This window comes from Panthera uncia, chromosome B4 (genome assembly GCF_023721935.1).
Source record: "Panthera uncia isolate 11264 chromosome B4, Puncia_PCG_1.0, whole genome shotgun sequence".
NCBI lineage: Eukaryota > Metazoa > Chordata > Mammalia > Carnivora > Felidae > Panthera > Panthera uncia.
In genome coordinates, this window is record NC_064809.1 from 79,024,229 (window position 1) to 79,036,835 (window position 12,607).

At 35.3% G+C, this 12,607-nt stretch overlaps 1 protein-coding gene across 1 annotated transcript; it reads left to right on the forward strand.

Annotated features, from left to right (window-relative positions):
• Nucleotides 1-5,083: 5,083 nt before the first annotated feature.
• LOC125919176 (olfactory receptor 12-like) lies at nucleotides 5,084-6,120 on the forward strand. Its single transcript, XM_049625684.1, has one exon. It carries the CDS (start codon nucleotides 5,128-5,130, stop codon nucleotides 6,118-6,120), a length of 993 nt encoding a protein of 330 aa, XP_049481641.1. The 5' UTR covers nucleotides 5,084-5,127.
• The last annotated feature ends 6,487 nt before the right edge of the window (nucleotides 6,121-12,607 follow it).

Genomic DNA, 12,607 nt, shown 5'->3' on the forward strand with positions numbered 1-12,607 from the left:
CTCGAACTCACAAACCGCCAGATCGTGACCTGAGCTGAAGTCGGACGCTTAACCGACTGAGCCACCCCAGTGCCCCTCTAATATACTTTTTAATCCTTAAACTTTCCACAATAGCATTAACGGTAACAACATGCTATTTCTGACAAATACGTAGAGGGCCACTAACTGTCACAGTAGTTGAGACATCAATAAACCCTTAACAAATTCATTGATTAAAATCATTCAATATATGTTCTTGATCATATTCAACTTAATATAGAAATCAAATAGATTTTTAGGAAGTGTTTATTTTTAGTGTTCATGCCCATAGAATTTTCTGGTTATCTATCATTATTGATTTCATAAGTGATAGATAACTAGAAATCTTTATGGGCATGGACATTAGAAATAAACACTTCCTAAAAACATACTGATAAAAAAGAAATCAAATAAAATTTTGATTTCAATTGAACTAAATTATAATGAATCATGATATATTTAAGCTTGGTAAGAAAAAGTAGTACTTAGAGGGATATACAAAACCTTATAGATAAATATGAAGAAGATAGGCAGGAACATTTAGATTTTAATAATAACAATCTTCTTAATAATGTGAAATAGAAAACAGCAAGTCAAAACAAAATATGAGGCACCTGAGTGCTCAGGGGGCACCTGCATGGCTCAATCGGTTAAGCATCCGATTTCGGCTCAGGTCATGATCTCGTGGTTCATGAGTTTGAACCCCAGGTCTGGCTCTGTGCTAACAGCTCAGAGCCTGGAGCCTGCTTCAGATTCTGTGTCTTCCTCTATCTCTGCCCCTCCCTGACTTACACTCTTTTTCTCTATCTCAAAGATAAATAAACAGTAAAAAAAAAAAAAAAGCACAAAACAACAAAAACAGAAAAGAAATAATGTAGATAAAAATTACTTAATTAGAAAAAAATATGTATAATATAGGATAGCCACATAGTCTGACATTGATTCTTTGAAAAATTAGTAATGTGTATAAAATCCTAGCCAATTTAATGAAGGAAAAACAGCAACATTAAATCACAAGAATCAGGAATTAAAAGGTGATGGCACTACAGATTCTGCTGATATTGATAAAAAAATATTTTTACCAAAAATTGATGATTTTTAAATAAAAATATTTTAAGTAGGACAAAATTATGTGTAAAAGACAAGTATGAATTTTTAATTATATTTTCTAAAGAAATTGAATTTCATTAATGATATTTCCATGAAGAATAGTTCTTGCCTAAATGACTTCACCAGTGTTTACTTCTGAACATTTGAGAAAGAAATACGATCATTTGTACATAAACTCTGTCAGGAATAGTCATAAAGGAAATACTCTCTAACTATAGTTTTGAGTCTCTCATAAGTGTCATAAGGACATTAAACTTTATAGGTAAATCTTACTCATAAACTTAATGTCAAAAGTCTAAACAGACAATAAATAAAATACTTCAGTAAAAAAAAGAATAATGCAATCTCACTGAAGTGTATGTACTAGAAATGTTAAAGTCATTCAATATTTTTAAAAAATAGATTTAAGATTTTCCACATCTAGTTATTGATGCATAGCTTTTATAGATTTGCTTTCCATCACAAAAAAATTAAACTCTGGAGAAAATATATGAACCAAATATTTTTAGAGATTGCATAATAAGTGGTAAATGACTACTACTGAGAAAAAGGAAACATACCAGGAGAAAAAGATTTTAAACTTGAATACACAGCAATAGAAACAAACCAAACCTAAGACTGAGTTAAAAAGGAAAAAATAGAAAAGAACAGATGTTGAATGACAACTGAAAAAATATTACCCATGTAATTTTGGAAAAAGAGAGGCCAGAAAAATAACAGAAACTATGGTGGGCAAAAATTTTCTCTAAGTTGATGACAAAATCTAAACACACAGATGCAAGGAAATGGGCAAAATCCCAAGCAGGATGAACAGAGAGAAAACCAAATAAAACACATCAGAATAAAAATCTGAAGGTGAGTGAAAAAGAGACACTGTCAAGAGGGGAAAAGAGAGACATTACACACAAGCAAATGAAAGTTAAATCATACACCTTGGTCAGAAACAATTCGAACCAGAGACAATGGAACAACATCTTTAAAGCACTTAAAGATAGGAGGAGGGGAGACCAAACCAACAAGCATGTGCAGGACAAATGGGCTTCAGAACTGAAGGCAAAAAAAGGAACTTTCTGACTAAAGGAAAACTAAGAGCATGTGTCATGCCAAATTTGCGCCACAAGAAATACCAAAGAAAGTTGTCCTCACTAAAGGAAACATTGTCAGGATAAAGTGGGAAGGATCTCTAGGATCCTGAAGACGCTGCTTTCACACTGACAGCAGAACTAAGGATGTGTGAGGAGGGGGAGTTTCCTTCTCTTTCAGTGTGCTCCTTAGGTTTTTTGCTTGTTGGTTCTGGCACAGGTGGGCACACCCCACCCTGGTGCTCACTCTTGAAGCAATTCCAGGCTTCTGGGATCTTTTAAGCCACCTCTTCTGTTGTCTTGAAATCATAGATGGAGGTATGACTGCCTCCTCTTGCCCATCTCTGTGTTACTACTTCTAAATACGCACCCCCGCGTTTCCCCAAACTCTTTAACTGACTGTTTAGATTATTCTCCGCATAAAATTTTCTTCTAATACCAGCATGCTGTATTAACAGTAGAGTTAAGAAATGAGTTTCTAAAAGTAAGGGTTGTTTATCTACTCAAATGAAAACTAGTGAATATCCTTCTATATATCATGAAATTTAAAAAAGGAATCAGGGGGGCCTGGGTGACTCAGTCCATTAAGATTGTACTTCCATTCAGGACATGATCTCATGGCTCTGTGCCGACAGCTGGGAGCCTGGAGCCTGCTTCAGGTTCTGTCTCCCTCTCTCTGCCCCTCCCCAACTTGTGCTCTGTCTCTTTCTCTCTCTCTCTCTCAAACATAAATAAACATTAAAAAATTTTTTTAAGAAAAAAGAATCAAGTACTTCTCATCCAAATGTGTTTGTTATTATTGTTATTGTTTTTATTAATTTTGTTCAGTAAGTAGAAGGTACTTCTCATCTCAAGAGAGCCCTTCTAACTTTCCAAAGTTCTGTTGAGTTTAATAATTTCTTTCCTCATTTTTCTTTTGCATTCTGATACAAAATACATTACTGGTGAGAGAGAGACTGTTGTCCCTGGTTAATATCTTGCAGAGGGAATGCTCACCACTTTGGTTTCCATCCTCATGAGAGAACTTCTCTTAGCAGCCACCCCAGGTCTGGTTGATTTAATCAATGAAAGAGCACATTAAAAAAAAAGAGAGAGAGAGAGAGAGAGACAAATTACAATTGTTGCTGGTACTTGTTCATCTTAGTGATTGGACTCTGATCTGAACAGTGAGGAAATACAATCCATTTTGCAGGAAGACTTCCTGTTAAACTAAAGTGTGTCTCTTTTCATGCTTTTGTTTCTTCATGATTTCACATGTAGTAGGTTTACAAGGTAAGAAATGTGTTCATTCTTAAGAATATCGTTTATATTTAATTTGTTTATTCTCAACACTTCCTTTTTAGATAATTTTAGTTATATCTTTCTTTTTTTCCCAATTTTTCTGTTGAATTCAGAAACTTCTTTATGTAAAACATGAATTTAAGGGAACCATGCATTTTTCTAGTTGATAGGCCCTACCAGAGTATATTTTGGTGATTCTCCTGCCTGCTAAAATCAATCAGTCAATATTTCTGTTAACCTTTAATTTTTTTAAGAAAGTAAGTTTCATACATACTGAACCAAATTGACTCTAATATACTTCCATAGTCCCAACTGTCTTAAAAGAATGTCAAAATTAGTGAAACCATACCAGTGACAACAATAAAAATTACAAGAGACATTATAAGGCATTTTATAATTTATATAACATATAATTTTATTTATGTATTATAATTCTATAATTTACATAATGATTTATGTAAATACACAGAATTATAATTTTTATACTTATAAAATTATAAAAGACATTTTCATAGTATGTGAATCTTTGAATTTCTTGTTTGCCAGTTTTCTTTTACATGTTTTGATTATTGAATAGTAAACCCCTTTGCTGCTCAATCTCACGACTCTAAAGAAGCCTTTTAAATGTGTTTTTGTCTTAATTTCCCCATACATAAAATAAAATAAAAATTACTTCCTCCCTCTACCACAATATTTTAAGAATGCTTTATAGCCATAATAGTATATGCTGAAATCAATATAATGTAAGCTTGTTTAAATACATATTTCTTCCTTTTTTTCCATTTATACCTATCTTTAAATTGTCCTGTGTGTGTTCTATCCTCCCCATTCACAGATCTTTGTATTTTTTGTTAGATTTGTCTGTTTCTGAGAGGATAGAAAAATCACTACCCAAGATCTTAGAATTCCTCACTTGCATTCCACTCGGTGAATTCCAAAGGGAATCAGAGAGGGAAAGAAGGAAGGAAAGAAGAAGAGAAAAAAATAAAAATCTGATTACATTGTGTTCAGAAAATATATGCAAGAATCACTTCTGTTTTTAACAGATGAACTGTGCATTAAAGTGCATGTCACTATAGGGACAAAAATAATGGAAGAAATAAGAAGATGAAGTTAATGGGTAAAAGGATGATGCCTTGGTCGGAATTTGAAGGTTTTCTCTCCATATAAGAAAGATGGATAGATACAGTATTAGTATATCATTTTTCTATAATAGATAAGGAAACTAAATTATTTCTTTAAGGTAAAATGAGACCATCAATTGAATGGATTTGCATTACAAATGAAAATTTAAGTGCATTGTAATGTCTGTGAGAAATATTGTCCACTAGAAGAGCCAACTTTCAATGGCAGTAACTGATAATAAATCAAGAAGGGAAAACAAAGAGGAAGCTCTTGTTTCCAGACAGTTTCCTGAAATCTCCATTTCCCCAAAGTACACCTTGAGGGCACATCCTCATTATTTGCAAAATAAGTATATCTAAAGAGGCTGACCAATGAGATTGGATTCTTCATTAGGAAGACTTTTTAAAAACAGTAATCTGTCCTTTATTGGTGTTGTGTGATTTATTGGAAACAATATGATGAAAATTTTCCACGCTGGGTTTTAGTTATTTTTCCTAAAACAAGTATTCTGATGACTCATTTCTTTCATTTTTACCACCTCTCCAATTCCACCTACATCTCAGCCATGAAGAGCGAGCCTAACAGGAATTACTCAGAAGTGACTGAGTTTGTTCTACTAGGATTCATAACCCCTCCAAAAGTACAGATCCTCTTATTCCTAGTGTTCTTGCTGATCTACATGGTCACTGTGGTGGGAAATATTAGCATGATAATTGTCATTAAGGTGGACTCCAGACTTCATATGCCTATGTATTTCTTCCTTAGAAACTTGTCCTATTTAGATCTCTGCTACTCCACAGTCATTGCTCCCAAAACTTTAGCCAACTTCCTATCTAAGGGAAAGAAGATTTCTTACAATGGCTGCGCAGCCCAATTTTTCTTCTTTGCCCTGTTTGTCACAACTGAAGGCTTTCTTCTGGCTGTCATGGCATTTGATCGATTCTCGGCCATTTGTTCCCCTCTCCTTTACCCCGTGCACATGTCCCAGAAAGTCTGTGCTCAGTTGGTGACTGGATCCTACATCTGTGGAGGCATCAACTCCATGGTTCAAACAGGTTTCACCTTCAGTTTGCGTTTCTGTGGAGAAAACACACTAGACCACTTTTTCTGTGACGTCCCAGCCCTGATCAAGATCTCCTGTGCGGACACATCTGTGAACGAGATTGTGTTGTTCATTCTCTCGGCCGTCATTATCATCACCACCACAACCGTCATTGTGGTTTCCTATGCTTACATCCTGTCCACCGTCCTGAAGATCCCCTCGACCCATGGCAGGGGTAAGACCTTCTCCACCTGTGGCTCCCATATAGCAGTGGTGAGTTTATTCTATGGGGCTGTATTCTTCATGTATGCCCAGCCTGGGGCTATCTCCTCTCCAGAGTCAAACAAGATTGTAGCTGTGCTGTACACACTGGTAATACCGATGCTAAACCCTCTAATATACAGTCTGAGAAACAGAGATGTGAAAGAGGCTATGAAAAGAATACTACTACACAGGAAATGATTCCTCCCCTGATAATCGTAAAACCATCATTCAGTGGACACATTTTGTTTCCTAAGGGTCTCAGTTATCCTCGTTCTTGTAAAATTAGTATTATCAAAGATATTTTTATATACAGCAACAAATGTTTTTCTAAGTGTTACAAAATGGTATTTCTATGCTTAGAATATATGAAAGACTTATCTGTTTTCAATTTCTGATGTGATAATATTTTCATTTCAATTTTGCTTTAAGAAGTAAATGGTAAGAGTTGCTAGTATATAATGATTAAAATATTACATCTGTGTGAATGATTCTTTAACTTTTCTGTTTTCCAAAACAAGTAAACTGATATTTTTTTTAAAGCATTTTATTTTGAGAGAGAGAGAAAGAGAGAGAGTGCGTGCGCATGAGCGGGGGAGGGGCGGAGAAAGGGGGAGAGAGCGAATTCCAGGCAGGCTCCACCCTGTCAGTGCAGAGCCCCACGTGGGACTTGAACTCACCACCTGTGAAGTGATAACCTGAGCTGAAATCAAGAGTTGGATGTTTAACTGACTGAGCCACCCAGGCGACCCCTGGTATTTGTTTGGAAAAGAGAACAGCCACACTGTATAGGTGGCAAAACAGAACAGATATGGTTACATAGGACACTTTTAAGTAAAGGCCCCCTTTTTCCCAGAGATCCAGGTTTATATTCTGAAAAGTACCATCCTTAACATTACTACTGCTATAAAAACAGGACCCACAATATCTTATTTGATTTGAGAAGCAATTATTCACATGGAAATATGTGTCAATAATGCTCTATTTTTTATTTCTTCATTTTCTTCTTAATATAAAATGATATGTTTTATAATAAAAGCTGAAGCATAAAAAGCAAATACCGTTTTTATCAACATTTTCAAATGAGGAAATTGAGGCAGTCGGGAACTAAGGAGCTTGGTGTAGCCAAAATGCAACACTAATATGGCACCAGGATTTTTATTATTCTAATGTATGCTGTAAAGCATGTGGAATATTCTGAAAATATAATCTCACAATCTAGAAACAACCATTTTTGAAGGACATATAGTTATGTGGCCAGTCTTTAAACTGTAACAGATCTGATGCATTATCCTGTCATTAATTGTGCAAATGTAATTCTGTATTTATTTTCTTATGAAATTTTAATCAATTTTGCATGTAAAGCAGTATGACATTTGCATACCATTTTATTTATCGGTCTTTTTACTTTTAATTTATTGCCTATACTTACCCATTCAAAATCAGATAAATATTTTCGAATATTAACGTTTTTCTATAAGATTATTTGGCTTTTAGTTATTATAAAAGTGATTTTTCTATTTGGTGTGGACTGAGGTACTTGCTCAATTTTTTTTTTTTCTATCAGCCAGAAATACTTAAAAAAATTGTTTTTAATGTTTGTTTATTTTTGAGAGAGAGAAAGTCACAGTGTGAGTGGGGAAGGGGCAGAGACAGAGGGAGACACAGAATCCAAAGCAGGCTTCAGGCTCTGAGCTGTCCAGCACAGAGCCCGACACAGGGCTCGAACTCACAAACCGTGAGATCATGACCTCAGCCAAAGTCGGACACTTAACTGAGTGAGCCACCCAGGCCCCCCTCCATTGACTAGGAATATTTTTAATACCTAAAAAAATGTGGAGAGGAAATAAAAGTTTTGCCCTGGTTTGTCATGATGTACAACACTTTATATACTGCTGAATATAATTTTCGAAAGCTTTACAATGCTGCGTTAACCTGATCAGAAGAGTTCCATGATATTCTTTGCTAACGTTAAGTGGCTAATTATTGTGAAGTGAATTATATGATCCAGGTATGCGTATGTAGAACCGCTCAGGACTCCCTGGAGGGTTTGGCTCCAGAAGCAAACCAAACCATGGACGCAGTTGCAGTTGCTGCCATCTGGTGGCTGTCGTCCACTCCTACTAAGTCTGAAGAGAAGAGTCTGGATACTGTGATAGAATGGAACTTCCAGAACAGTGGTTAAAAATTCAAAGTACTTCCTAAATTACTTGGCTTCCACCCCCATCATATTGTCCTGAGCGATTGGACAATCTCAATTGTCCTGAGATTGGTTGACTATAAGCAGACCTGTGGAAAGTTACCCTATTCCTCCCTGTCTCCTGAGGGATAGTTGTCTGGAGTTGCCAGCCCTACTTTCCCACCCCTCCTTTTGTGCTTTTCCTTCACCAAAAATGAATCATGTAAGATCTCGCCCTTGTTTCAGAAAAGGGATGCGTAGAAAAGGGAAAATATTTGTCAATTATATTATTTCTGAATTTGTCTTATCTTGAGATATATTTTGATGGGATTTTACTGAATGTTATTAGAATTGTATATGTTTATCACTGAGACAGAGCATTATTTGTTTTTCTCACACTATTTAGGGCACATTTTGGACTCGAGCTTGTCTGAACATCATTCAAAGATGGAGACTTTTTCCTCCTTGTTTATTCTGAAGAAGAGGCTGTGTAACAATGAAATTATTTCCTCTTTGAAAGTTTGTGAGAACTGATGGGAGATGCCATCTGGACAAGGAGTTTCTATTATGGAAAGAGTTTGACTAATGATTGACTTGATTTAGTGGTTACCAAAAGTGATGATAATAAAGACATTTAACAACTTGTTAAGTAATGTTTATATATCAATGTTTAATATATCAATCAATACAAAGTAGCCCCTTTAGTCTTCTTATTAAAATGCTTAACTAGTGGTAAAGTTTTCAACACAAATCATCCTAAAGTTTCCATGCCATTTCTTTTCTTTCCTCCCTCCCTCCCTCTATTCCTCTTCCTTCCTCCCTTTCTTCCTTCCTTCCCTCTTTTTCTTCCTTCCTTCCTTCCCTCTCTCTTTATTTTTCTTTCTTTCATTCCTTTTCCAAATTGTTGGGAGAAATCTTTGGTTTGATGTGTTATTGCTAAATGAAATTTGATGCGAGGGGACTACACTAAACAAGCCATTACAATAGTTGTCCCATTAAATCAAAGTCATTAGATGATGTGGTGTTTGAAAAAGCAAAATTTCATTTCAACAAAATTGTTTATAATGCTGAATCTTCTGAGGCTTCTGCTAAACTAATACCAATTACATTTAAAATTTCCTAGCTCCTCCTCTTGCTCCTGATGTAAGAAGTCAGTCATTCTTTCATCATTATGGGGGATAATACCTATGGGTTTTGGATAGTTGCTCTTTATTAAGCTGAGGGAAATTGCTGAGTTGTATCAGATATGAATGAGTGTCTGGTTTTGTCAAATGCTTTTCCACATCTATTGAGATGATTTTAAATACACACACACACATATATACATATATATGATTATTTATATACACAGGTGATTCTTGAACAACACTTTTGAATTGTGTGGGTCTACTTATATGCACATTTTTTTACAACACAGTACTGTAAATGTATTTTCTCTTCCTTATAATTTTCTTATTAACATTATCTTTTCTGTATCTTCTTTATTGCAAGAATACAGTATATAATACATATAGCATAAAAATAGCAAAAAAATATGTGTTAATCAATATGCTAATGTTATCAGTAAGGGTTGTGGTCAATAGTAGACTATTAGTAAGGTTTTGGGGGAATCAAATGTTATATGTGGATTTTCAACTATGTGTGTGGGTCATTCTACACCCCTGACCCCCATGTTGTCCAAGGGTCAACCACATATACACATGCACATACACAGACACACATACACACATACACACATATGCATATATGTGATATGTATTTTTATATATCACATGTTTATATATAATATATAAACTATATGTATATGAATTCATATAGCAAATATTTTCTCATATATAACACACATTTAGTTTATTAAATATAATTGAAATCTATTTTAGTTTGTTTATAGTATAGTAAATTAAATATAGTAAATTAAATTAATTTATTTTTGAATATTAAACCAGCTTTATATCCTAAGATAACCCCTACCTGGTCATGGTGTATGATAGTTTTGATCTTTTTCTAGATTGAATTTACTAAAATTTTGTTTAGAAATTTTGCATCTATGTTCACAACAGATATTGGCTAGTATTATCTTCTTCTTTTTCTATCTAGTTTACCATTAACAGTACACTAGCTTCATAGAATCGATTAAGAAGTAGTTTCTTGTTTTAAATTCTTTGGGAAAGTTCATGCAGAATTGTTACTAAGGTTTTGCTCAAATGTTTGGCAGAATTCACTAGTGAGCCAAACTGGAGTGTTTCTTTGTGGGATCCTTTTAAACTATAATTTCAATTTTTTGAAGTGTTCTCAGTGAAATAAACTGGGGTACTCATTGGGCTTACCACATTTCTTTCCCATTTTTTAGGAATCACTGTGCTTCATTGCCTACAATCCAATGTCTTCAATGTATATGTGTATATATTTGTATGTATATGTGTGTCTGTAAGTGTGTTTGTGCCATAGATAGATAATAGATGATAGATGATGATGATGATGATAGATAGGTAGATAGATAGATAGATAGATAGAGGTGCTGAGAGCCAGAGAGAGAGAGAGAGAGAGAGAGAGAGATGTTCCCTTTTTGTTGATTTAGGCTCCTATGACTTCTTCTTGAACAGAATCAGAAGTCTACTCATATCTTTTCTATTTCCCAAGTGAAATTAAACTTCGTTTTCAATCTGCTTGAGTAGTAGGGAAACATTTATTTTAGTTAGATTTTGTTTTTTTAAATTATCTGTTTAACTAGGGGTTTTCATAGGTAGGGTCAATGTGCCCACTGCTTCTCATTGAACATTGAAGAGTCACTGAAGGCAATTAAGTCCGAATTTTCAGTGGATAAAACTGTTCTATTGTTGATGAAGTTGCCTGCACAAGCTGCCTGAGGTTCAGCGAAGAAAGTTATCTATATCTGTTCCTTTTTTTGAAGGATGGTCTCACTCTTTGAAGGCCAAATTCTTTTGGGGATGACACTTTGATTCTTAAGACCACTTCTCTTAGTTCTCAGCATTTTGTATTCCATTCCAGAGAATTACCTTCGATTCTATGGCACAAATGATTTGGGTGTCCATCATTTGTAGACCAGAAATGATTCTTTGTTTCCTATCCAGGAATCTCTGCAGCAGGAGTTAGTCATGTGCCTTTTCTTATTTTTGAAAATGTAAATCACCGCATTTGAGTTCATAGGTCTTCGGTCTTTTTACCCCATTGGTGTTATCAATCCTCTTTTCTGGACAGTAAAACTACACTTATTCTACTCTGCCACTCTTGCATTTTGGGAAGACAGACATCTTTGTGTCTCAATAACAATTCACTTTCTTCAAATCAAATGAGGTTCTTTTAAAATTTGTTTTGCTGCAAAGGATTACTACCTTCCCCCTTCATGGGCAGGCTCTTTTATCTTTTTTTTTTCTTCTTGTTAGTGAGTTATTGAGTATTCTTAGTGTAATATCATTGCTGCTGTTACTATGTAGCTTAATATTTCGTAGTTTATGTGAGATATAATAAAAATGATACCTTGCATCTATCTATTTCTCGATCGATCGATCTATCATGCTATGTTTTACATATATTAGTATATGTAATCCACACAGCAACTCTATGAGAAGTTACTTTTGTTATCTCCAGTTTCCAAACAAACAACATTGGAAAATGAAAAAAAAAAAAGTGAGGGGATGCCTGGTTGGCTCAGTTGCTTCAGTGCCTGACTCTTGATTTCTGCTCAGGTCATGATCTCACGATTCCTGAGATGGAGCCCACGTCACCTGCCCCCGCCCTCCCATCCCCTATGCTGTCATCGAGGAGCCTGTTTGGGATTCTCTTTCCACCCTTCCCCCACTTATGCACACACACACACACACACACACACACTCTCTCTCTCTCTCTCTCTCTTTCAAAACAAATAAATACACTTAAAAAAAAAAAAGTGGAGGGGTGCCTGGATGGCTCAGTCAGTTAAGCTTCCAACTTCAGCTCAGGTCATGATCTCACAGTTGGTGGGCTCCAGCTATGAGTCCAGCTGTGCTGACAGTGCGGAGCCTGGAGCCTCCTTTGGATTCTGTGTCTCCCTCTCTCTCTGCCCCTCCCCTGCTCATTCTCTCTCTCTCTCTCTCTTGCTCTCTCAAAAATAAGTAAACATTAAAAAAATTTTTTAAAAAGTGGAGATAGTGAAAAGTATGCTAAAACAAGAAATTTAAGGGGCTCCTGGGTGGATCAATTTACTAAGCCTCTGACTCTTGATTTCAGCTTAGGTCAGGATCTCACAATTTTGTGAGTTCAATCCCCCTGTACACTGACCATGCACACTGACCATGCAGAACCTGCTTGGGATTCTCCCTCTCTCCCTCTCTCTGCCCCTCCCTTGCTTGCATTCTCTCTGTCTCTCTCAAAATAAATAAATAAATATTTTTAAAAAATAAGAAATTTAAATATGTTTGATACCCAGTGTTGGGGAGGGATTATGAGTGCTGGTAGAGTTGAGTATATACACACTCAAAGATAAATAGATTTAAGTAAAAAGTCAAAATG

Bases quoted from the DNA above. Each gene is read 5' to 3' on its own strand.
- LOC125919176 (XM_049625684.1), top strand. From the start codon at position 5,128: ATGACTCATTTCTTTCATTTTTACCACCTCTCCAATTCCACCTACATC.